Source organism: Chlorocebus sabaeus, chromosome 14 (assembly GCF_047675955.1).
Source record: "Chlorocebus sabaeus isolate Y175 chromosome 14, mChlSab1.0.hap1, whole genome shotgun sequence".
NCBI lineage: Eukaryota > Metazoa > Chordata > Mammalia > Primates > Cercopithecidae > Chlorocebus > Chlorocebus sabaeus.
The window spans coordinates 17,411,178-17,438,969 of NC_132917.1; the positions used below are offsets into that span (position 1 = coordinate 17,411,178).

At 34.8% G+C, this 27,792-nt stretch overlaps 1 protein-coding gene across 4 annotated transcripts in view; it reads right to left on the reverse strand.

Moving 5' to 3' along the window:
- SMC6 (structural maintenance of chromosomes 6) overlaps nt 1-27,792 on the reverse strand; it is an 87,071-nt gene that overhangs the window by 18,544 nt on the left and 40,735 nt on the right. For all 4 annotated transcript variants that reach the window (XR_005243249.2, XM_007971395.3, XM_007971393.3 and 1 more), the window contains 8 exons: nt 23,353-23,467; nt 21,949-22,109; nt 17,561-17,696; nt 16,262-16,342; nt 14,666-14,836; nt 10,737-10,874; nt 9,610-9,755; nt 663-788 (listed from right to left, as the gene is read on the reverse strand). Coding sequence is in view for 3 of the 4 variants with exons in the window: in XM_007971395.3 (XP_007969586.1) it covers nt 663-788; nt 9,610-9,755; nt 10,737-10,874; nt 14,666-14,836; nt 16,262-16,342; nt 17,561-17,696; nt 21,949-22,109; nt 23,353-23,467 (1,074 nt within the window). In the remaining variant the exon portion in view is untranslated. The remainder of the gene's footprint in view (nt 1-662; nt 789-9,609; nt 9,756-10,736; nt 10,875-14,665; nt 14,837-16,261; nt 16,343-17,560; nt 17,697-21,948; nt 22,110-23,352; nt 23,468-27,792) is intronic.

The window sequence follows — 27,792 nt, forward strand, 5'->3', positions numbered from 1 at the left end:
AGAAAAACAGAGGCAAATGGAAGGACTAGGGCTGTCTCGGATTCATGTACATTAAAGTGCTGTTCCTCCCTATCAACTATCCTCTGTTTATTTCCGTCACTTGTTATCAGTTGGAGTCAATGTATCTCTGTGAGTCTGTACATCTCTGGATATGCTAATATCCAGTTTCCCTAATTCTGTATTCATTTATCCAACCAATGTATATTGGTATGTATCAGGTATGGTTATAGAAACTAGAGATACAGCAGTAAACAAAACAGAGTTTCTGCATTCATGGAGCTACGTCATTCTAGTAGATTACGGTAAATCAACTGAGGTATTACCTTTAAAGTTCCTACCAAATGCTTGTATCCATTAAAACCATGCAATAGCCAAGGGTAAAATAGGCTATTTTAGAACCAATGAGTTCCCTTTCAAAGGATCTATTTAGGCATAAAGGACCTATTAAGCATAAACAATATCTAACAGAGTGGAACAGTTGGATAAGCTCACTATAAAGAGTCTTGCAGATTCAGAATTGTCTGATTAAATTAGAGAATCCTAAGAACTGAATAACAAAGCAAGCATTAATAGTCTTTGCTATAACAGAATTATATAAATAATGTGAAAACAGAGAAACACAAAAATGTACAATACATAGTAATGTTTTCCAATGTACTTACCTTCTAAATTGTTGATATGTTTTGAATCTGTGGTCCATGATTTCTCCCAATAATTTAATAAACTTTTTTAAAGTCCTTACTTTATTATCTAGATCAAGATAGGTCTCTCTTGCTTCTTGGTACTGCCTATTATATAAACAAAATATTACGTAAGAAATATGCCACACGTAAAAAACGTAAGAGTAGAATCTGAAACAGATTTAACTGGGAAGAATAGGGAGGGGCAGAGAGTACTAAGGGGACCTAGCAGCAGTCAATTTCATAAATTTCCAGTGAAATTACACTCCCAGAATGAAAGGGTGGTACAGAATGAGAGAGTACTACCCGGACAGGGAAGGAACAAGGTCCAAGCCCTACAGGAGGCAGAGACAGTGTGTGAACAAGTACCCTGGTGGGGCCTAGAGGCAGCAGATCTTAGAGAATGCCAGCAAATACACACCTTCAAAAAGGGAAGGGGTCACACTGGAAGAAAGGTTTCCTTCAGTAACAGATGCCAATAAAAGAAAAAAAGAACTCAAGCCAGCATTAGAATCCACCCTCCCCTGTCCTAAACAAGGTAAGATCAAAGAGGCAGAGATGGCATGGCTACTCAAAGTGCTATTACAAAAGGCAACAGCCTATTACTGTGGCAAGCCTATAATTGAATTAGCATGAAAGGCAATGCTGGTTGAGGCTCCCACAGCTACCCTTCCCATTCTCCTTCAAATAACTGGTCCAGAAAAATTCAACTAATTAAAAAAATAAGTAACAAAAAACGCTGGCACAGCATCCAGATATTTATGGGGAAAATATGAAGAACAGCAAAACTCCCCTATAGACAAAGAAAACTTATTAGAACAGTGTTGCCACAAAGCAGATGAAAATTATAATTGAACATCATAAATTAAAACAAAAGACGCCAGGTATATTGGCTCATGCCTATAATCCCAGCACTTTGGGAGGCCAAGGTGAGAGGATTGTTTGAGCCCAGGAATTAGAGACCAGCTTGGACAATATAGCGAGACTCTATCTCCACAAATAATAAAATAAAAATTAGCCAGGTGTGGTGGCATGTGCCTGTGGTCTCAGCTACTCAGGAGGGTGAGGCACAGGATCACCTGAACCCAGAAGTTCAAGGCTGCAGTGAGCCATGATTGTACCACTGCACTTCAGCCTGGGTGACAGAGCAAGAGCCTGTCTTAAAGAATAAAAACAAACAAACACAAACATCAGACAAGTGCTCCCAGGAAGGAATACCTCAAAGCAGACAAAAGAACTGAAAGAACAGATAAACAAAAGGAGGTAATAATCAGACAAGAGGAGTAGGTAAAGCAAGAGAATCCACAGACAGGAAGGTAGGAGGGCTAGAACCTCCTCCTAAAAAGAACACACACAGATATGAAGACAAAATGAGAAGACGCATAGGAGAAAAGAGAAACGTGGAAAACACATAGATGGAAAAAAAACATAAATGAGAAAATCAAGCAAAATGAAAAAAAAAAACAGACAAAAGGGTTAGACAAAATGATAACTAGAGAAGATATAGATATCCAACATTATAACTAAAGGCCTCAAACAAAACCAAAACAATGAAACAAAATATTTTAAAGTAAAATTCAACAAAATTTTTAAGAACTAAAAGACTTAAATCTAAATATTGAAAAAGCAATGTTTAACAATGAAAGAATCACTGAATTCTAACATTCTGGACAAGTTACAGGACATAATAGACAAGCACCAACATAAACAAGATGCTCAGGAGAAAAAGTATGAGCTAAGGATTTTATATTAGGCCAAACTACCCTTCAAACATAAAAGCTAAAGACAAATTCTTATCAACTTATAAAACATAGAAAATATTCATACACGCCATTCTCAAGCCAAAGAGAACAAACAACTTTTCAAATGGCTGCATCGTCATGTGGAAAAAGACAAAACCTATTCCTCACATCATACGTGAGAATAAACTCCAAAAAAAAATCACAGATATCATGTAAAAAATGGACATACAGAAGTACTAAAAAATCATAGGTAATTAGAACATGTGGAAAAAGGAATAAGAAAAAAAGTCGTAGGTGAATACCTCCATAACCTAGATGCAGAGAGAAGCATTTTAACTATGACCCAAAATCCAGATGTAATCAAAGAATGACAAAGTGAACCAAATAAAAATAATCTTTTCATAGCAAAAAATATATATGCAAATTCAAAAAAGAAATCAAGAGAAAAATTTGTAATATTTGGTTAATACTCCTAATACACACATATATGTTAAAAACTTAAACTTTGAGGGGAAAAACACTACAAAAAATAATTTTTACAAAGAATAGATAATTCACAAGGTATAAAAATGATTCTTAAATATATGAAAAAATGTTAAGTTTTATTCATAATGATGGAATGTAATTAAAGTTACATTAATATACAATTTCTCAGCCATCAGACAGGCACAAATTAAAAAGTTTAACTATACACTATACACTTTGTTGGCAAAGTTGGGGAAAAAGTATCCTCTCTCATACAGGTTGAGCATTCCTAATCCAAAAATTTGAAATTTGGCCAGGTATGGTATCTCACACCTGTAAGCACTTTGGGAGGCAAAGGCGGGAGGATCACTTGAGGTCGAGAGTTCGAGACCACCCTGGCCAACATAGTAAAACCCTGTCTCTACTAAAAATACAAAAATTAGCTGGGCATGGTGGCAGGTGCTGGTAATTCCAGCTTCTTGGGAGGTTGAGGCAGGAGAATTGCTTGAATCCAGGAGGCAGAGGTTGCAGTGAGCCAAGATCGTGCCACAGCACTCCAGCATGGGCAACAGAGTGAGAATGCGTCCCAAAAAGCAAACCAAAAATCTGAAATTCAGAATACTTCAAAATCTGAAACATTTCGAGCACTGATAGGATGCCAAAAGTGAAAAATTCCACACCTGACCTCATGGGACAGGTTGCAGTCAAAATATAGGCACACAATGCAGTTTATTTATTCAGTGTCCCCAAGGGAAAAGAGACCTTCCTAGCCCCCTTCAGCTGTGATATATCTTTTCTGTACATGTATGACATACATACATGCTAGATATATATGTCACATTTTTTAGTAAGTACTTAACGTGTGAATAAGTGTAAGAAAACGACTGCTTATATAAATTCAGAATCAGGAATGACAGTGATGTCAAACAACCACAGATTGTTTACATGGATGGCTAAGATAGGAACACTTTCACTTTCTAATGATTCAATGTATACAAAGTTTGTTCCATGCATAAAATCATTTAAAAATTACATAAAATTACCTTCAGGCTATGTGTATAAGGTGTATATAAAACATAAAGGAATTTTTGTGTTGAGATTTAGGTCCCATCTCCAAGATATCTCATCAATACGCCAATATTCCAAAATCCAAAATCCAAAATACTTCTGGTTCCAGGCATTTTGGATAAGGAATACTCAACCTGTACAATGCTGGCACAAATGCAAAAATGATACACACCCTATAGAGAAGGTTTGAAAATATCTAACAAAACCACTTATACATTTATGCTTCAAACTAGTAAAGTCACTTCTGGAAAATTACTGTGAAGATACAGATTCGAGCACTGATATGATGCCACAAGTGTATCCAATAATACACATACACACAAATGTGCGTGCATGTGCAAGATAAGTCATTGCAGCATTATCTGTAACTGCAAAATACTGGAAATAACCAAAATGCACACACACAGAATGATTGGATAAACTATGGTACAGATCAATGTGTGTGTGCAGACTCACAAAACAGAGTACAATGAAGCTGTAAAAAGAATGAGGAAGATCTCAATGAACTGATATAGAGTGATCTTCAGGTATACTGGTGAATGATAAAAGCAAGATGGTTGACTACCTTTTGTGAAAAAAAGTAGAGGAACCATGGGAAAAAGAAAACACATATGAACCTGCTTACTTTCACAAACAAATAAAAAACATGAAAGATAGAAAATGAAAAAGAACTGGTGCCTATAGGGATTGGGCAGGAGAAATGGGGTGGAAAGGATGAAAGGTAGAACACGTCCCTGAATATACTTTTGTTTATGGCTTTGACTTGTGAAAACATGTTAATTTCTACATATTCCCCTCGAAGATAAATTACATAAACAAGGATTAGAGAAATCTAAAATTGAATGCAAACAAAAACAAAAGCATTTCTAAATCAAGACAATAACTACAACAATAAAAACCTAATCCAAATAACTTTAGAACAGAGTAAATTTACTAAATAGTAGAGAAAAAATAACTGCAAACACATCTTGAATGTTTTTCAATAATTTTCTTTTTGTAGATATATATTGTGGAACTGAGTAAATATTAATGTTGTTGAGAGCCAGAGTTCCTTCCGTGGAGGAAAAAGAGACAGAAACAAGGAATAGGTTAAGGTTAAAAAGCCCTTTGTGGGATTGGACTGCCACTGGAGACACCAATGCAAACTCACATTTTTAGTTCTGTTAACTGAAAGGTACTGGAAGAAATGCTACTCCAGCAAAAATTAGCACCCCTAAAATCCAAATTTTGTTTTTAGGTATCATTCCTTAAAAAAAGGAACCAGCGCTCTTTGGAGAAGTGACTGACTCCAAGGCTGGGTCAGGTATAGAATGAGCTTGAAACATTTTGTTATGTCACAAAGTTTAAAAATGCTATTAAAAAAAAACAACAACAAGGAAAGCATGTTAAGAAAATGCAAGAACCAGCTTGAAGAGCCTCCATTTGACCAAAGATGGAACAATTTAAATCTTAAAATAGGCCATGCAGTGGCTCATGCCTATAATCCCAGCACTTTGGGAGGCTGAGGCGGGAGGATCACATGAGCCCGGGAGGCAGAGGTTGCAGTGAGCCGAGATCCTACCACTGAACTCTGGCCTGGACAACAGAGTGAGACTCTGTCTCAAAAAAAGAAACTCTTAAAATAAACATGGACTATAAATGACTACAGTTCATTGAGTAAAACAGAAGTCTGTAAAATTAAATTAACAAGGAAACTGAATGCAAATAAAAACATTTCAAAATCAAGTCAATTAATAACTGTAACAGTAAAGAGAGAAAGAAAAACCTAATCCAAGTAACTTTAGAACACAGCAAATTTACTAAATACCAGAAAAAAAAAATCGTAAACACATCTTGCAGAGGGGATTTGGCAATAATTGCAAAGTCCATATTGCAAAGGCAAGTAAATAAATTAATATATAGATAAATTGGAGATAACGTAGGCTCTTCCTTACAAGTGACTGATAAATATGAAGGATGCAACAGAATTGAAAAATCCTCATTTTGCAAGCAGTATAGTAAAGATTCGTTCAGGTAAGAATCATTAGCAGATGATAAATCTAGGGATGAAAATATGATAAAAAGCAGGATACTGGCAGGGTTGCAAAGTGTCTGTCCACAGAATGTTTATTAGTTGCAAGGAAAAAACAGTAAGGTATATAATGGAAAAACCAATTAACACCTTTACTTTTGCTTTTGCTCAGGTTACTAAATTCACTGAATAAATTAACAATGAAAATCAGAAAGAACATCATAAAGCCACAATAACTAAAACAGTATGGTTTTTTAACAACTGCCTGTGGCCAGATGTGGTGGTCAAAATTAACATCATCAGTGAGAGAGACAGAGAGAGAGAGAGAGAAATAGATAGATTATGTGCCTCTGGATATGATATCCAGAAAAAGATACATCATTATTTCTGTGGCATCCTGGCCAAGAACACATATGAACCTAATTATGAGAAAAAATATCATATAAAACCAAAACAAAGAGCACTCTGTAAAAGAGTATGACAAATGAAATACACGACCCTAGACTGCATCTGATATCGTAGGAAAGACACGGAGAACTGTCAACATCGGAATTGGACTACAGGTATCAATGTTAAGTTTCCTGAACTTTATAACAGCATTGTGGTTATGTAAGATAATACTCTTATTCTTAGGGAATATATTGAAGTACTAAGAAGTAAAGGGTCATGATATATGAAACCTACTTTTGAATGGTACAGAAAAAAAAATTTAAAGAAATGTGAGTGCATGCATATGTGTGCATGTATACATGCTAAATATATATGACTTTTCAATAATGTTTGAAGTTTTATGATTTTTGATAGAGCTATCCCTCAGTATCCGCGAAGGAACTGGTTCCAGGGACCCCTGTGCAGATACCAAAATCCATGAATCCCTTTCATAAACGTCACAGTGTTTGCATATAACCTATATACATCTTCCTGTATACTTTAAATTATCTCTAGAGATTACTTATAATACCTAAGACAATGTAAATGCTATGTAAATAGTTGTTTTACTGTATTCCGTATTTTTTTTTAATTTGTATTATTTTTTACTGTTGTATTCTTTTTTTGTTGTTTTTGAGATTTTTCCCCCAGTCTTTTCAATCTGTGGTTGGTTGAACCTGTGGATATGGAACCAGTGGATACAGAGAGCCAACTGTATTTATAATAATGGATGCATGTCTATGGCAACTGGATCTAGGCAATTTCTCTGTTCAATACACTATTAATTCCAAATGGGAAAATCTACTAGGGTTAACATTTTGTTTGAGCTCGTTGCTTCTTAAATCATTACTACAATTATTTTATTTTATAACTAATAGAAAGAGAAATGTAATATGTGAGTGACTAGCAGACTATGGAATTAAAAATTGATTTTCCACAGAAAAATAAATAACTTTTGCTCAGGTTACTAAATTCACTGAAAAATTAACAATGAAAATCAGAAAGAACATCATAAAGCCACAATCATTAAAACAGTATGGTTTTTTAACAACTGCCTGTGGCCAGGTGTGGTGGCTCATGCCTGTAATACCAGCACTTTGGGAGGCTGAGGCAGGTGGATCACCTGAGGTCAGGAGTTCGAGACCAGCCTGGTCAACATGGCGAAACTCCAGCTCTACTAAAAATAAAAAAAATTAGCTGCGCGTGGTGGTGCACACCTGTAATGCCAGCTACTTGGGAGACTGAGGCAGGATAATCACTTGAACCCAGGAGGCAGAGGTTGTGGTGAGCCAAGATCGCACTACTGCACTCCAGTCTGGGTGACAGAGGAAGACTCCAATTCAAAAAATCAAACAAACAAACAAAACAAAAAAACAAAAAAAACCTACCTGTGAATACATAAATATCACAAAATTAATTTAATTTAAAAAATCTGCATAATGTACTGAAAAGAGAAAAAAGTACATGAAAAGGTTACAGAAAAATAAATATAAATAAATGAAAAGATGTTCAACTTCACTCAATATAAGAGAAATGTACATTAAAATTATAGTTAATTCTTTTTCTTGGGAAATCAGCAAAAAAAATCTAAGGACACGCACTGTTTAGGCTGTAGGAAAACAGACACTCTAATACATTGCTAATGGGAATGCAAAATTAGTACAATCCCTAGAAAGGGAAATCTGACCATATGGAGCTTATACTATTAAAAAAAAACAACCCTGAGTACATATAAAACAATGCACATTCAGTTATTGTGTTCCACCATTTGCAATAGCAAAAGATTAGATTAAAACTCAACTATCCATGAAAAGGAGATTATTAAATACAGTGAAATTATAAAAGACACTGAGGAAATATCTATGTACTGATACAAGATCTTCAAGATATATCACTAAATCAAAACAGCAACTATTTACAATAGCCAAGATATGTGATCAACCCACATGTCCATTAATGAATGAAGAAAGAAAAATGTGTATACATACACACACACACACACACACACACACACCCACCCCAGAATACTATTCAGCTATAAAAAAGAATGAGGCCAGGCATGGTGGCTCATGCCTGTAATCTCAGCACTTTGGAAGTCTGAGGCAGGCAGATCACTTGAGGTGAGCAGTTCAAGATTAGCCTGACCAATATGATGAAACCTGGTCTCCACTAAAAATACAAAAATGAGATGGGCGTGGTGGCATGTGCCTGTTTGTAATTCCAGCTACTCGGGAGGCTGAGACAGGAGAATCACTTGAACTTGGGAGGCGGAGGTTGCAGTGAGCCAAGATTATGCCATTGCACTCCAGCCTGAGCAAGAGGAGCAAAACTCCATCTCAAAAAAAAAAAAAAAAAAAAAAAAAGAATGAAATCCTGTTGTTTACAGCAACATAGATGGAACTGGAGGTCACTTATTAAGTGAAATAAGCCAGGCACAGAACAACAAATCTTGCATATTCTCACTCATACACATTGTATGTATGTACCAAAATACCATACATACCCCACTGGAGTATGTAATAGCAACAAAATTACCTGGTCAATTAAAATTTTGACAAAATACATTGACATACCACTAAATGTTTTTCAGAAAGACATTAATGATAACTAATATACTATATTTCCTACATATTGTTTACGGATCATTTCATTTAATCTTCAGAACAATCCCCATTGTGTGAATGAGAAAATTAAAGTTCAGAGAGACAGGTAATTTGCCAAAGTCATATAAGTAGGTGGTGGAAATGCAATTTAAATTGAGATAACTCTTTCTTCAGAACCTGTGCTCTAATTATCAAGAACGTCCGTTTTTATCAGTAAGATAAAAATTTCCATTTCATTGAACCTTACTGACCTAGAATATTAGCGTTATTTTCATCCTATTCGATTTGATGTATTTGAAAAATGGCTTCTGTTTTGATTTCCATTTCTTTCATTACTTATGAAGTTGAACATTTTCATGTCTATATGAAACTTACAGATACACAAAAGCATTTATGTTAAAATGAAATTCCATAATGAGTTTTGTAATAGTTCAGAAGAAAAAAGGTTACTATTTATTGAAAATAACACACACATAAAGGACTACTTCAGCTATAAGTATTTGCTACAGTAACACTTCATTTAAATTTAAGACGTGTATATGTTTTTCATTTTTTGTCTTGATGATATGCATGAATAATATGGTAAAGCAGAAAAGCTACCAGCTACTTACCTCATTATTTCCTCTCGATCTCCATGACTAGCATGTTCTGCCTGTATCTTCTGCCTTAATCGATTAATTTCTTTGTCCAGAATTGATGCAGATTTTTCTACTTCTATACGCTCTGGGCAGATCTGTCTTGCTTGTGACATTTTCTCCTAAGAAAATAGATGTTTAAATATTTAAAACTCTTCTTTGATATAACAATTCATTACACTACTTGTGCCAAAATATGCAAAGTAAAATTCTGAACTTACGTGTAAGAAATGTATTTTAATTACATTTAATATCAATGTTATTTATATTTATCTAGGTTTTATATTGCAGATAAAGTCCAGAGGAATGACCTCAAGAGAAAATTGCATTGCTGTGTATAACTTTAAAAAGGTGCAACATCTCCACAACTTCTTAGTGAAACAAATTTAATGTAGCAGTTTCGAAAAGCTTGCTACCCAGGGCACCAAGGTGAGATGTAGGTTTCCACGTCCTTTAGGGTGGACTCTGAGCACCAATGGTATTAAAAACACAAAGACCCTCATGGGGTAAAGAATACAAGGCACTTTTACACATAGTACTTATTTATATTCACAACTTTCTGTATTATTCTTAAACAAATGAGGAAAACAAATAAGAAAATGAATTACAGAGTTTAGATCATTTTCCTTAAGATATACGTGCAAAATTGGAATCCATCTGTTCTGGTTAGGACAAGATGGCCTTCAATTTATTCTCCTCTAAACACTGGGCCACTCTAGTTGCCAACAGACACGTCTAGTAGGAGCTAAAATCTAGCCCAGCCCACAGCCCAACTACTCTCTGGAAGGGGTGCCTTTTCCGGACACACAATGGCTATCCGCTTGCCAAAGTGGGCATCTAAGGAGCTATGTTAGCTGAAAGACAGTGCTACTTTCTAAAGTACTCAGAGGCATAATACAGGACTGCTGGAGTCTTGCCTATTTAAGTCCTCACACTTTGAGGGTCCCTAAGTCTCTTCTGTTGATTCACCCAAACACCTATTACTCTATATGAAACAAATTCAGACAAGTTGTCTGTTTTTAGAAACATGACATTAGGGAAAACACACTTTAATAATCATGACAGGCTGAAAACAAAATAACTTGAAAAAAATGGTGAAAAACCTCTAGTTCTTTCTCTTTCATATCCAGTTCTCGTTTCTTTTTATTTAAGGTATGCAGGTGTTCTTTTTGTTTTTCTTCATAATGTCGTTTCCCTCGTTTTTGGTTATCTACTTCAGAATCAGCAAGGTTTAATTCATCCTGTTTGAACAAAGCCAAAATAAAAGACTGTTTTAAAAAAATTTCCAGCATAGGTATAAAGATAATTAACAACTCAATAAAGTGGCTAGGATTATGCTGTTTGAAGAGGCAAGTGTTCTTTTATCCATATGGGTCTGAATACAAGTGAGGAGTTTCCCAAATTAGGAAGTCACCTTAAATTCAAATTCTTATCTGAATTCCCCATATATTAAGGTACTTTCAGTTTTATTTTAATAAACCAGGCATTTTTTGGGGAATCCACATTAGCCTTTAAAAACTTAAAACAATGCAAGTGTTAGGTACTTACAGAGGACACCTGAAAAAGGATACCTGGTTTTAAAAAAGGTGGGTCGAGGAAAAAGCAAGGATGTAAAAAAATTTAACTCTGATTTATTTAGTCATATCTGGTATAACTTCACAATTTTGAGCATAAAATACAACTGGAAAGAAGCCATCCCAAGATCACTTTAAAAACAAACAGTAGTAGATATAAGGTAAAGATGCATACTGTAATGCACAGCCACCACTGGAAAAATAAAACAAAGGGTATAGCTAAAAAACTGGGAGAACAGATAAAGGAACACTCATAATTACTTGGTAATCTCAAAGGAAGGACATGAAGAGGGAAAGTATGAAGAACAACAAAAACAGGACAATTAAAAGCAAATAGTAGCTATTACTTCATGATGAATATAGAATGCTTTCTAAGAACAAGAGCAAGGTAAGGACTTCTAGTTTCATGGCTTCCATTCAACACTGTACTAAAGGTCAACAGTTGTTGGAAGTCCTGGCTAGTTCAATTAAAATAAAAGGAAATAGAAAGCATAAAAATCAGAGAAAAAAAAAAAGCATAATACTGTATTTATACAAAAACAGATGATGGTATATAAATTCCAAAAGAATTTTAAACTAATAAGTGAATTTAGAAAGGTTACTGGATACAGGTCAATACAAAATTCAGTAATGTATCTATATACTAGGAATAACTGAAAAATGAATTAAAACATTTACTATATCATGAAAAACAGCCAACACATATCCAGAATAAAGAACTCTTACAACTCAAAAATAAAAGACCCATAACCCAACTGTAAAATGGGCAAAGATTTAAAGAGACGTTTCCCCAAAGATAAACAAATGGCCAATAAGCACATGAAAACTACCAACAGTATTAGCCATAAGGAAAATACAAATCAAAATTACAATGAGATAGCACTTCTCACTCACTAGCATGGTTAAAATTAAAAAGGCAGAAAATAACCAGTGTTGATAAGGATGTGGAGAAATTGGGACATTCAAACACTGTTGGTGAGAACGTTAAATGATACAGTCACTTTGGAAAGTTTCAAAGTTCTTCAAAATGCAGTGTAAGCACACAGCTTAGTAATTCCATTCCCAGGTATCTGAGACAAATGACAATACATATCTACCCAAAAACTTGTACATGAATGTTCGTAGCAGCAGCGCCCAAATGTCCATCAACTGATGAACGCATAAATAAAATGTGAACTTGACTAGGCAATAAAAAGTAAGAAGGTTCTGACACATGCTACAACATGGATGAAACTTGAAAACATTATGCTAAGTTGAAGGAGCCAGTAAAAGAAGACCGCGTATTATATGATTTTACTCATATGAAATATCTGGAATAGGCAAATCTATAGAGATAGAAAGTAGATTAGTCTTTGCCAGGGGATGGGGATAGGAGAGAATTGGGAGTGACTGTTAATCAGTACAGGTTTATTAGGTGATGAAAATGTTCTAAAATGATAGAAATGGTTACACAACTCTGAATATATGAAAAATCATTGAACTATACACTTTAAATGGATAAATTTTACTGAACAATATATAAATAATGATTAGATCCTGTTGAGTTTTTCTATATCCTTGTTCACTTTTGGTATAGTTGCTCTATCAATTATTGAAGTTCTATAAGATTTTGCTTCCCATATGTTACAACACTAATATTTGTTGCACACATATTTAGAATTGCTATGTATTTTTGGTGGACTGAACCTTTTGCCATTACATAATGTCCTTGTTTGTCTCTGGTAATTTTATTTTGAAGTCCACTTCATCTGATTTTAATATAGCTACTCCTGCTTCCCTTTGATTATTATTTGCAGGATATACCATTTTCCATCCTTTTACTTTCAACCTGCCTATATGGCTGTATTTGAAGTGAGCTATTTATAGAGAGCATATAATCATGTTTTAATCTACTCTGTCCATATCTGTCTTTCATTTATTTAGACAGGTAAGTCTAAATTTAAGTCTGTCATTTTATTTTTTGCATTCTGTTTGTTGTTTATCTGTCTTCTCCTTCCTGCCTCATGTGTTTACTCCAACATACATTAAGGATTCCATCTCAACTTATCTGTAGTATGTTTTAGTGCACCTCCTTGTACAGCTTTTTTTAGATGCTGCTGTAGGTATTATATTATATACACCAAACATCACAGTCTACTGGCATAATTATTTTACCAGTTTGAGAAGCATAGAAATCTTACCTCCCTTTTGTATCCCTTTTCTTTTCCCCATTTTAAATATAAGAGTCTTAAATACCTTCCTCTACATACATTTAGAATTATCTCAGATAATTTTTGCTAGCCTTCTAAACATAATTTTTAAAACTCAAGAAGTAAAGTCTATTGCATTTTTTCCTATTTTTATCTCATTTTTTTTCCTTCCTGATGTTCCAAGATTCCCTCTTTTATTTTTCCTAACAAATTCTCTAAGTTTGCCTTTATCTGAGAATACGTTGATTTTTTCCTTTATTGCTTGGAAATATATTTGGTGGACACAGGGTTGACAGGTCATTTCGCACTTGAAAAATACGCCACTTCCATCTGGCCTCCATGGTTTCTTATGAGAAATACGCTGTCATTCAAAAATCCTTTTCTATATAAGGTTTTCTCTTGCTATCTGTAAGATCTTTTCTTTAATTTCCAGAAGTTTCACTATAATGTGTCTTATTGCAGATTACTTTGGATTTATCTTGTTTTCGGTTTACTTACATTCTTTAATCTGTAAGTTTATGCTTTTTGCCAAATTTGGGAAGTGTTTAGCCATTATTTTTTTAAGTACTTCTTCAGTCATGCTCTCTTTTCCCTCACTTTCTAAGACTCCAACAATACAAATGTCAGCTATTCTGTTATAGTTTCACAGGTCCCTAAGATATTGTTTGTTTGTTTCAGTCTATTTGTTTTTCTTCAGTTTATTTTTTCTCTGTTGATCAGATTTACGAGGAATAATAAGGGAATATTATGAAAAACTTCATGGTCAATTTTGTCTCAAAAAATACGAGCTAAAAATAAAGTCAATTGAATTCAGCCTGGAACATAATGAGATAGCTGACAAACAAGAGATGAGTAGTACTTTATTTCAAGTTGGCTTTTATAGCAACTAATCTTTGAGTTATTGAAGCAAAGTTGGGACAACAGAACAAGCAAGCACAGAGACATTCTACATGTACAAGATGTCTCTGCTCCTGGTTCTGATTTTTAAAAATCATAAAGAGGTTAAAAAAAAAAAAAGAAGAAAAGCTATAATCCTCTAGGAGAAATGGAAATTTGGTGATTTATTCTCCTAAAGGCATGAACAGAAGTGTTTAATACTAATTGATCTAATCATGAAAGTTTGGTTCCCACCATTCTTTATATTCGATTTTTATGCTACTATATTTACATTTAACCAGAAATTATTTTAGGCCAATACCTAATAAGTACACTGTGGATATAAAACTAAACCATAAAATACATACATAACAGAATATCAAAAATATATACCTTAAGTGGGTCGGCTAGCTCTGATAGTTGATTAATTTTTAATTTAATTGCATCATACTTATTTTCTGCTTCTATTTTCAGACTTTTAAGATGCTCCATATTTTCTTTTTGTTGCTCCATATGTTTCTCAACCATTTTCATTTTGCTTTTATTTTCCTGAGCTTCATCTTCCTGATAAAATTTAAACAGCATATAGGGTTAATTAAAACACTTTAAGCTTTCAAATAGAAGAAACATATAAATAATTCTGAGAGGAGAAACTATAGGCTATATGCAAATCACATCAAATACAAATAGAAAGAACACTAGAATATTTTTATACTCTTAATGGTAAACTAGGAAGTAGAGGAAAACAAGCTGAATATTTAGGAGACAATATTCTGCTTAAGATCATAATCAAAAAGAATAACTTTCATTCTATCTATTCATTTTTTCCAAACTATACTATATCTTGTGCCAGAGAATATGTTAGATGCTAAGTAAACAAAGATAAATAAGATATTATCCGTATGTTTAAGAAATTTAGTTGGCCAGGTGCAGTGGCTCATGCCTGTAATCCCAGCACTTTGGGAGGTCGACACGGGTGGATCATCTAAGGTCAGGAGTTTGAGACCAGCCTGACCAGCATGGTTAAAGCCCATCTTTACTAAATACAAAAAATTAGCTGGGCATGGTAGCACATGCCTGTGTAATCCCAGCTACTTGGGAGGCTGAGGCAGGAGAATTGCTTGAACCTGGGAGGCAGAGGTTACAGTGAGCCAAGATTGCACCACTGCACTCCAACCTGGGCAACAAGAATGATACTCCATCTCAAAAAAATAATAATAATAAAAACGAAATTTAGTTTATCAATAAAAGGAATTAAAGCAGAAAAATAAAAAGCAGAAAGTGAAAAACAAGACTACTAGTAAAAAATGAAGAGAAATTCTAATCAGAGTAAAACTTTACCAGCACTGAGACTTATTCCATTTTGTGCACTGTTGTATTCCTTAGCAGTTAATATGCTTCCTGATACAGAGCACTCAATAAATATTTATTCATTTTAACAAAACTGCAATTTATCTAATTCACTGTTTGCTGAAACTCAGAAAAAGCTAAGTGTCATAGACTCCTGAAAAAAAAAATACAGTAAAAAATGTGTTGAATTAAAATGAAAAATACTGATTTGAAAAAAAGAAAAAAAAAAAAAAAAGACACCAATTAGAACTGACTAAAAGATGATCCTGACATCTGACATCTGTGCCCATTCATATTGATACTGATGAACTCTGAGAGTACCTATGTGAAAAACACTATGCTCAGTAGCAGGGTTTGATGGGCCCTTGTTTAGAAATATAATTAAGTTTGGTAAAGCTTTTTTGCATGTGATAGAAGACAAAATCAATTATTATGCATAAAAGTTATATATACACACAACATTAAAAAATATGAAGGCTATATACCAGGTAGTTTTTACCTTCTTGGTGAATGGAGACAGCAATCATAAAGAGTAGCTTCAATTAAAAGAACTTTTTTAAAAAGCTGAGTTGATGCCATTAACCTGAATGGTGGCTTTATCCTTTAATATTACATTTAAATTGAAAAAAAGTATTTTACCAAAGTTGCAATATCTACAGACTGGTGTTCTTCTATGTTCTCAAGTTCCCGAATTTCAGAATTACTTTTTCTTATTTTCATCTAAAAGAAAAGTATTTGGATTTTAGTAACATAAAAAAAAAAATTTAAACCAAAAACCTTGGAAAGGATGTATTAATCTACAAAGCTCTACAATGTTGATGATACAGAAGGATTCCATAATTAATGAAAGGGGTACATTAGTATTAAATCAACCAAAAGAAATTACATATAAATTCTGCCATATCACTCTTATATACTAATCCAAAAAGAGATGTAAGTAATCCATCTTAGCATTTTAAATGATGGCACTGTTGAGTCCATTGAGAAAAATTTTTCTGAAACATCCAAAGTCTCAAGTTATGGAATGATTATTCTAATCCAGTGGTTTTCCAAGTATGAACCAAGTAACCTATGGGGGTTTCTGATATCCTTTCGGATAGTCTGTGAGGACAAAACTATTTTCATAAAAACAATTAGACATTATTTGCCATTTTTAATAGCATTTTTTCGTGAGTGTTTATAAGGTTTATAAATGTATGATTTGTAATATCACAACAGACTGAATGCAAAAACTGATACAACTATTTAATTGACTTTTATTAAATTGAACATTAGAGACTTACAAAAATATTCCAATCTTCTCACAAAATCTTTTTGGTTTCAAAAATTTGTTTTTTTAAATAAAAAATATTTCTGTTAACTAAGTTTATTATTATTTTTAAATGATTTGATATGGTTTGGCTGTGTGCCTACCCAGATCTCACCTTGAATTTAATTCCCATAATCCCATGTGTTGTGGGAGGAACCTGATGGGAGATAATTGAACCATGGAGGCAGCTACCCCCTACTGTTCTTGTGGTAGTGAATAAGTCTCATGAGATCTGATGGTTTTATAAGGGGTTTCCCCTTTTGCTTGGCTCTGTTTCTCTGGTGGCTGCCGCCATGTAAGACGTGCCTTTTGCCTTCCGCCATGATTGTGAGGCCTCCCCAGCCACGTGAAACTGTGAGTCCATTAATTACCCAGTCTCTATTATGTCTTTATCAGCAGCGTGAAAACAGACTAATACATGAATTAATAAATATTCTTACATTTTGTTTTAATTTTTAAAAATGTAAACGTTAATAGATATACCCACAGAAATGAAAGCTCTTTGATGAGTGTAAAGGGGCTTGAGGCCAAAAGGTCTGAGAATTACTCGAAGTTAATAATGGGATCTTAAAATCAACTTGGTAGTAGTAAGTTGAAAAGAAACAAAGAATGTTTGTTTATTTTTTTACCTCCAGTTCTTTATAATGTAGTTGGCACCTTTTAAGAAGTTCCTCATTGCGTTTAATATCTTTTTCAAGGTCAGATAAATGTTGCTGAAGATTTAATATCTGGGCCATCTTATTTTCAACCTCATTCTCCAAGTCACTTGATAGGTAATGAGAAGATAAAAAATACTTCAAATCTTTTTCTCAATATTACAAATACTTTAGACCTTTACAAAGAAAGCCTTATTTATAGTAAGTTATGTGCAAAATCCTTTTCAGTTAAACTAGTTCTATAATCCTACCAAGCTATTAATCATGAAAATCTACTGCAGACATTTCAAAAAACATTCTAAACAGGAATCAAGTTTTACTTATTTCCTTAACAAGTAGAGTTTACTCTTGAACAAAGCAGGGTTTGAAATATGTGGGTCCACTTATACACAGATTTTCTTCTGCCTCTGTCACCCCTGACACAGTAAGACCAACCACTCCTTTTCCTCACCTTATTCAATGTGAAGAATAAGGATAAAGACCTTAATGATGATCTACTTTTATTTAATTAATATTAAATATATTTTCTCTTCCTTATGATTTTCTTAACATACTCTTTTCTGTAGCTAACTGTATTGTAAGAATATAATATATGATACACTATATGGTACTATATACTGTATTTGTAGTATATTGTATAATATACTGTACTATATATACTGTATTATAAGAATATAGTACATAATACATATAACATCTAAAATATATATTAATTGATTACTTATGTTATCAGTAAGGCTTCCAGTCAACAGTAGGCTATTAAGTTTCTGGGGAGTCAAAAGTTATACACAGACTTTGCACTGTGGGTCAGTGCCCCTAACCTCTGCACTGTTCAAGGGTCAAATGTACTTATGACTTCTGTGTGCCAGAATTATGCATAGTGGTAGACAGAAGTAGAAACAGAATTAAGATGTGACTCTGAAAAAAAAAATCCGGAAATAAACTATAACATTAAAATGTGAACAGGACACTGTATTATATATCCACAGTACTACAGGAGCATAAGAGTGAATCTGGGAGAAGAGATAACTGAATTGTATTATCTAATTCTTCATCAGGTGGACCAACTAGGGAAGAAGATAAGAAACACAAAAAGGCACAGAGAGTGATTAAAACAGATAAAACTAATAGCTTAATACTTCTGTTGGTGAATAAACACTACGAATGTGTGAGGAGTGAAGGGGAAGAAGAAGATGACAATAAAAAGATACGAAGAATAAATAAAGTACCGGATTCCAAATTCATAAAAAAGTGTCCCCATATGGCAGAGTCAACTGGCTTCAGAGGTGATCTTTTCCTCACTAATCCAAGTATCTGTCTTCCAAAGCTGTGTGCTTGGTGGAAGAGAACTACCTTTGCAGTTAAGAACAACTTTTCCCTAGTCTGGGGGGGAAAATTCCTGGAAAGGGCCATATTCCACTGAGATGCATATTTCTCCACATTTTAACATCTCTGAAATCTGAAACCATTTTGCAGTCTGTGGTTCAATTAGTATTTATTTCCTTTTTACTGGTACATGAGATAATAGTATATACAACATTTACTGGTATGTAAAATAACCATGCTACCTTGCTAGAATTTTTAAATTTAAAAAAAAGGCTCAATAAATGTTAGCTTAATAAATGATAAAAATGGGGAAAGGAATAGTGCAATTTCTGATAAAAATGGGGCCAGGAGGAACATTTAATATGGCTCCTCAGGATTGAATATGAAATATTTATTTTATCATATATAAACCTAAACTTTTATTAACAAATAGTAAGTTTGCTTAAAAAAAAAAATATGGCTGGGCATGGTGGCTCACGCCTGTAATCTCAGCACTTTGGGAGGCTGATGCGGGCAGATCACTTGAGGTCAGGAGTTTGAGACCAGCCTGATCAACATGGTGAAACTTTGTCTCTACCAAAAAGTACAGAAATTAGCCAGGTGTGGTGGCATGTGCCTGTAGTCCCAGCTTCTCAGGAGGCTGAAGCAGGAAAATAGCTTGAACTCGGGAGGCGGAGGTTGCAGTGAGCCGAGATTACACCACTGCACTCCAGCCTGGTCAACAGAGTGAGACCCTGTCTCAAAAAATAAAATAAAATAAAAATAAAAGTTGCCCGGCCAGGTGCAATGGCTTAACCCTGTAATCTCAGCACTTTGGGAGGTGGACGTGGGTAGATCACTTGAAGCCAGGAGTTTGAGACCAGCCTGGTCAACATGGTGAAACCCTGTCTCTACAAACATTAGTTGGGCATGGTGGCGCTTGCCTGTACTCCTAGCTACTCAGTTGGCTGAGGCACAGGAATCACTTGAACACTGGAGGCAGAGGCTGCAGTGAGCCAAGATCCTGCCACTGCACTCTAGCCTGGGTGACAGAGTGAGACCCTGTCTCAAAAAAAAAAAAAAAAAAAAAAAATTGCCAGGTAAACAAACTTTAGAAACTACAGCCTAAATCAAAAATGAAAACCAACAAAATAAGCAAGACAATATTGTTATTATACAATTTTTCTGAACATATAGAATAAACTGAAGCAATCAATGTAACCTGCATTAGTAAAACTAATAAATTTTACAACTTTCTTTTTACTGGGTAAAACTAATTCCTATACATTTTCTTTTTTTTTTTTTTTTTTTTTGAGACGGAGTCTCGCTCTGTCACCCAGGCTGGACTGCAGTGGCCGGATCTCAGCTCACTGCAAGCTCCGCCTCCCGGGTTTATGCCACTCTCCTGCCTCAGCCTCCCGAGTAGCTGGGACTACAGGCACCCGCCACCTTGCCCGGCTAGTTTTTTGTATTTTTTAGTAGAGACGGGGTTTCACCGTGTTAGCCAGGATGGTCTCGATCTCCTGACCTCGTGATCCGCCCGTCTCGGCCTCCCAAAGTGCTGGGATTACAGGCTTGAGCCACCGCGCCCGGCCTATACATTTTCATATAATGTTACTCCTTAGTTTTTTTTAATGAGTTTTTACATAGAGAACATGTTACCTAATGAAAACTATATTAAGCCTGAGCTGAGTATATGAGTTGTTTGTGTAGGATGAATACATATTCCCCGAAAGCCTGTCGAAAATAGTATACTTGTCACTCTCTTGCCCCATACTATGCTTTATTTGTCTCCACAGCACTGATCACCACCTAACCTAGTATTCATTTACAGTCTATTTTCCCCTTAATTTAAGATCCAGTAGAGAAATTATGTATATCAATACTTTGTTTCCTTATGTGTCTTGTGCCTTGATTAGTGACTGGAATATCAGATAGCCATTAAATATCTGTTGTTTGAAGAACAAATAAAAGAATAAAATTTTAAGAGCATACTTCAGAAGATTACATTAAAATGTTACAGCGTTTTAACAACTCAAAAATTCATAGGTAATTTTTTTTTATGAACCACCCTGGTAATCATTCTAAGGGCTTAGTTACACATTATGTGCACTTTTATAACTGAAAACTGCATTAAGATAATAAACAAAAGCAAGTGCCACAACACCATGGTGCTAGTCATTCAACTTTTTCTATTGCTAATTGAAGTTTTACTAAACTTTCCAACATCCATTATGGTATTATGGTTATTTTCCTTTCTTCTGCTCTCATAATCACATAAAAATGACTAGAAGAAATCTATTTCAACAAAACTCTCATTTCCCCTACACATACAAGTCATTTATAATTTTTTTTTTTTTTTTTTTTGCTCAGTTTTCTTAGATATTTCTTTTAAGTCCTAAGTTCTTCTACTGAAGATCTTCTGAGTCATTAATTCAGGCCCAAAACGTCAATTCATCAATTGAATGAATTCAGTTAAGCAATCATGGGGTTGTTTTTTGATACCAAAATGTCTTTTTGCATGTTCTTGAATCTCTTATTAGTTTTCCGTTTAACTTCTCAACTTGTCTCTTCTAGCAGCTGTATTTTCCTAGGCATGTGTTCTAATCATGTCAATTGATCTTCTTTCTAGAACTGTGCAACTCAAAGTACCAATCAGGGACATTATAAGGAGCTTGAGCCAGAATGTAAACCAGTCTGCTGTATCCTCTCTTAGACAAATCAGCAAAATTAAACAGTGAGCACAGTGATGTAGCTGATTTACATTCTGAGTCAAGCTCCTATCTCCTTGAGGACAAGCAACAAATAGTATACAAATGAGCTAGTTGAGGGAATATGTTCTGGATTATCAGTCCTGAATGCTGTTGTCGAAGTGATGATGCAAGATAACTGTCAACCTCGAATTCTATAACTAGCTAAGTGATGTTTGAAGACTAAGCACTGAGATAGATTACTCCAGTCCTCACTGAAACAACCATTGGAAGAGTAATATGAAAGAAAATGAACCCCAAAGGAAGCAGTGGGAATAATACAGTAAAGTTAAACTTGACTCTAACCTTATTTCAGAATCCACATCTCTGCTTAGGAACTTAGGTCTTGTATTTTCAGATGAATAATAACGTCCTGCAAAAACTTGATCGCCCTCAGCAGTAAAAGCTTCTCTACAATTTTTGGGTGGCTTTTGGGACTGCATTACTGCACGAGCTACAGAATTATTCTAAAAGAATAGAAAAAAATAAATTTTTTAAAACGATGTGAAAATTTTTCTGATATACAGAATTTTAAAATGTTACTCATCCTTATTATTTTAATATGATTCAAGTATTCTTTTTAAAACATTCAAATAATTTTATAAAGTTAAATATAAGAATTTTAACACTTTCAAGGTTAGAAGAATTAAAACTATTTAAAAAGTCTTAAAACAGTTTAGTAAACAATGCTTCATGACAAATTGGTGTATATTTATTTTTAAATTTGAGTATTATCCATTTAAAATTTAAAACTATTTTAAGTGCTTTTTAATGTGAAAATACAGACTTTAGACCAGTTCATACTAATTATTTTTTCTAAATGACTTTTACACCCTAGAAAAGATATGAATGAATAGCAAATTCCAATAAAATATTACTATACTGAAAAATGTATGGAAAGTCTGGAAATATTTAAGCCCTGGAGGAAGTGAAAGAAGATTAGGTTAATTAAGGCCTAATCAACCTCTCTGGGGACAGACCTTTACAACAGGGCTTTATTATTTATTTTTTCAAGTACTATTCTAAAATATGAGAGAGTAGAACACACAAATAATTACAATATGAACATATGTATATATATACACACACACACATTTGAGTTATCTAGACCCTTCTTAGCTTGTTAATGAGAAAAAAAGACTTTTGTTTGTCTTGATTACAAATTTGTTTCAAATAACAAGACAATATAAATCACCTTGTCCCTTCTCAGCAAATTTATGCCAACAGAGGAAACAAAATATGGTGATCTAATCTAACAAGCACATAAAAATACCTACACAGATAAACAGTAAATATTGATTTATCTAACAGAGTACAAAGTTATATGAAAAAGAAGTCATAAGATATCAAGCAAAATACTTAAGTAGAATGATAATAATATATGTATCTGTAAGGGCAAATAAAGAATAAATTTGGCAGCTAAACAAGAATGAACAAAAAAATTTTATAACACCATGCACCAAAAGAATAATATGTGTTTGTGAAATATTTTATAAAGAACAGCCAAAAGTTATAAAGTTCCATGGGGCAGAAAACATACAAATCAATCAGTTTCTATATTACCCTATCGATTTTCCTATCAGGTAAAAGTACAACAGTGAAACACATCAACAACTCTATGATCAAAGGAGAACTGGAATTTATATAATCATCTTCAGTTTTAAAAATTTAACAATAACATAAAATACAGCAAAGATCTGGTGGTCTTACTTTGATTAGTAGCACTGTCTCTATGCCTCTCATGTCAATCAGGCTATTTGCCACGACCGCATTATCTATTTCTAAAGCTGTCAGAACTGTTGGAAACTCTGGATGATAAGCAGCTCTAGGAGACAAAAAGACAGAAGGATTAACTTAGCAAATTTTAATTATAAATATATATATGAAAATTGTGTATATATATATACATATAATAGAGTACATATATTTCCATATATATTTGTAACAGGGGGAGATTATAAATAACCAGACAATATCAAATACCTGGTAACATTTGAAAACACAGGTTTTCAAATATATAGAGGTTTATTTATTTAGCATTTATATAATACTATATGTTAGGCACTGTTCTAAGCATGTTACAAATATTAGCTCATTCATTCCTTTTAACAATCACATAAGATAAATAGTATTATTCTCTCCACATTTTTTTCAGATGAGGATGCTTCAGAGAGTTGAGTATGTTCCCCATCGTCACGAAGATAGTTATGTAACTGGGCTAGGATTTAAACCAGGCAGCTCGGCTCTACAGTCCAGATTCTTAATCAATATGCCCTGCTGCCTACTATAATTAATAATTACAATTTCCTTAAATCTCATACAGTTATCATACATAAACATAAAAGTCAATTATTTAAAATTCATTATAAACAGCTAAACAATTTTTTCCCTGATATAAGAAAAGAAAAATTGAAGCAAAGTTTATTACCAACACAGAGGAAATATGAAAGAAAAGATATTCTTAGGAATTGTAATTTGGGCTCATGAAAGAGCCAATCTTTCAACTAAAATGTAAACATGTAAGCTATTAATAGCACTGAAAAACGAACACACTAAGAATAGGAGGTACAGGAGAATGAATGGCTGAGGAGGAGATGGTGGTAGCATTCTTAGTGCTTTTCTAGTCTTAGAATTCCAAAACAAAGTATCTTTGCATGCATGTTTTATACCTACTCATCCATTAATTCAACACATTAAGTGAACACCCACTTTGTGGCAGGTGCTGTTCCAGAGGATAAAGGGAGCAGTATACAAAACAGACTACACCCTGGTCATGGAGCTTACATTTTTTTGAAGGACGACAGACAATAAAGAAAAAGAACGAAGGGAAAGGCAGCTTATGGTGCTTTTTTACACACACACACAAAAAGACTAGAAAAAGCCTCACTAAGATAACACTGGGCAGATACCTGAGGAAATGAGATAGTCACGTAAGTAACCTTAGAAGACCATTCCAGACGAGGGAAGAGCAATCATGAAGACCCTAAAAGGTGTGTCAGAGAAGCAAGGAGACAGACTGCCACAGTGGACAGATCAGGGAGGGAAGTGCTTCTAGAGACAGGATAAGAAAGATGGTGAGAGGACAGATCATCCAAGCCTAAGTCAGGCCTGTGATAAGGAAAACAGCAAAGTTTAGAGTCCTTTGAGCAGAGGCACAACATGACCTGACTTTCCGTTGGCTGCTGTACTGAAACTGTGGTGCCAAGTAACCACAAGCAGGGAGATCAGCCTGTGAATCCTCAAGGGAAACATGATGATGGCGTGAGCCAGTGTAGGCACCACACAAGTGGTAAGATCTTGGATATATTTCTAAAGTACAGCCAGTAGGATGTGGGGTAGCAGAAAGGAGTCAAGAGGCCGGGCGCGGCGGTTCAAGCCTGTAATCCCAGCACTTTGGGAGGCCGAGACGGGTGGATCACGAGGTCAGGAGATCGAGACCATCCTGGCTAACACGGTGAAACCCCATCTCTACTAAAAAAATACACAAAAAAACTAGCCGGGCGAGGTGGCGGGTGCCTGTAGTCCCAGTTACTTGGGAGGCTGAGGCAGAAGAATGGCGTAAACCCGGGAGGCGGAGCTTGCAGTGAGCTGAGATCCCGCCACTTCAGCCTGGGCAACAGAATGAGACTCCGTTTCAAAAAAAAAAAAAAAAAAAAAAAAAGGAATCAAGAATGACTCTGCAATAGGGAAATGAAGATGGAGATTACTGAAAGTGCAGGTTTTGGGGTGGAAATCCGGAGTATGGCTTTCAGACATGTTAAGTTTGAAATGCTTATTGGGCATATAAGTGGAAAATACATATTAAGTAAATTATATCCTAGAGTTCAGAAGAAAAAGGCAACCTACAAACATAGTTTCACAGTCATCAATGTATGATCTGTAAAGTCATGAAATCAGATGAGTTCACCTAGGGAGAAGTGCAAGCCAAGAAGAGTTCTGGAGCACTGGTACAGTCAGCAGTAAGGAGGAAGCAGCAAAAGATACCAAAAACGAATGCCTAGAGAATTAGGAAAATGAGAAGACTGAGGCCCTTGGTGCCAAGTGAAAAAGGGTTTCAGGAAGAATGAAAGGATCAAGGGCAAATACTGCCAGTAAGTAAAATTAGTGAATAGCAATGACTTTGAGTTAATTGAGTTAAGCAAAGTGAGGGTTGCTGATGCCTTGATGAGAGCTGTTTTGGTATGTGATGAAATTATAAAGTTTGACTGGAGAAGGTTCAAGAAAGAAGGTAGAGAGAAATTAGAGACATAGACAATTCCTTTGAGTTTTTCCTGAAAAGGGAAGCAGAGAAAAGAGACAGTAGCAGGTAAATGGCTTTTTAGGACAGATTTCAGGTGGAAATAAAAACAAGGATAAGAAAGAATAGCGTGTGGATGCTCTAGAAACGTCAGGCAGTCAATGACACCAAGTAGAGAATAAGGAGATAAAGAAAGGGAGTAGGAGTCTAAGAGGGGAGGATGTGGTAGGCAGTTCTGGTGAAATGCAGACTCTCGCCAGCCTGTGGAGAGCACAGGTTTTGAAACTAGGAAGGAGTCACCATTTTTGGGCAGCCACAGGCCATCATTACATGAAGTTGTTACTACCAGTTTGCTCTAAAGCACCAAGTCACGACTATCTCTTCCTTTGGCTATTCATCCCTGGGATTTACTTCATACTGGCTTATATTACAATTAATAGTATGTTGAGGGAGGATACAAAATCAGTCTAGCAGAGCAAAAAGTAGAAACGAACATTAGCAATGAGATGTTGGTGAGAAGGGACAAGAAGAAGATAATAGGACATAGGTTCACAAACAATGTTAAGCAGAAAGTCTAAACAAAACATACTGACAAAGGAAAAAGTGCACAGAAAATCTAGGCAAGTATAATAGGCCTCACTGGTAAGCAGAGTTACAGGACAAAATGATTTTTCCATCCTAATTATATTTAAATCATTTGATAAAAAGGTGTGATTTCTAAAGTCAAGTAAAAGGAAAAACATCACTAAGTTAAAATATAGGAAAAAAACATGATTAAAATTTGGTGTATTTTTATTCTACTTTTTTTGAGACAGGATCTCCCTCTGTCGCCTAGAGTGCAGTGGCACGATCACAGCCCACTGCAGCCTTGACTTCCAGGGCTCCAGTGATCCTCCCACCTAAGGCTCCTGAGTAGCTGGGACCACAGGCACACAGCACCATGCTCAGTTTATTTTTGTATTTTGGGTAGAGACGGTGTTTCACCACATTACTCAGGCTGGTCTTAAATGCCTGAGCTCAAATGATCCACCCGATTCAGCCTCCTGAAGTGCTGGGATTATAGGTGTGAGCCACTGTGACTGGTCTAAATTTGGTGTATTTTTAATTTTCCAAATATAAGAAGATATAAAGTGAGAAGATATAACAGACTATGAAGAGAGCTGTAGGGAGCACCAGAAGGAGATGAAGAAAAGCCCACATATAGGCTGAGAAATACCTAAAGAGTATGAGAACCAAGAAAATGGTGTCATAGTAACAAAAGGAATAAGAAGTTTGAAGGAAGGTGTATTTGATAGCATCTAATGCTTGAGAGAAGGTAAATATCAACTGGATTCAGCAACAAGGAAATAATTGGAGAATATAATTAACATTTAGGGACCTAGAGTGGTAAGTCTATGAGTGAATGCAGTCTCCCCTAGGAGGGGTGTGTTTTTAAAAGGAGAAACACAAATCAGAGACCTACCATGTTTAAAACAGAAAATTTAATGGGAAAGTTTAAGGCTCAGGAGGGCTGAAATAATTTTTTTAAATGGTTAATGAGTCAGGCAAGAAAGTATGTGATTCAAGGCACAAGTAGACTAGCCTCAGGCAGAAAGAATCTCTCTTGAGATGGGGGCAAGATGTACAAATGCAGGCATAATAGCAGGAGGAGTAGTTTAGTAGCTTCTATGTCCTCTGAGAAGAAGAAACAAGACCATCTTTATAGGAAAGGTGAGCTAGGCACCTTCCTAGGTACCTCTGTTAAGGTTATATAGCATAAGCCTAAATGACTGAAATGAGTCCTATGTATCTGATGCATTATAAACTCTAATAATATTTTACTATTTTTCACATTAAAATAATACAGCCAGTTTTTAAATTTAGCATTTGAACCATAATTCATACCGAAAAAGTTCTTCAAACACACAAAAAAT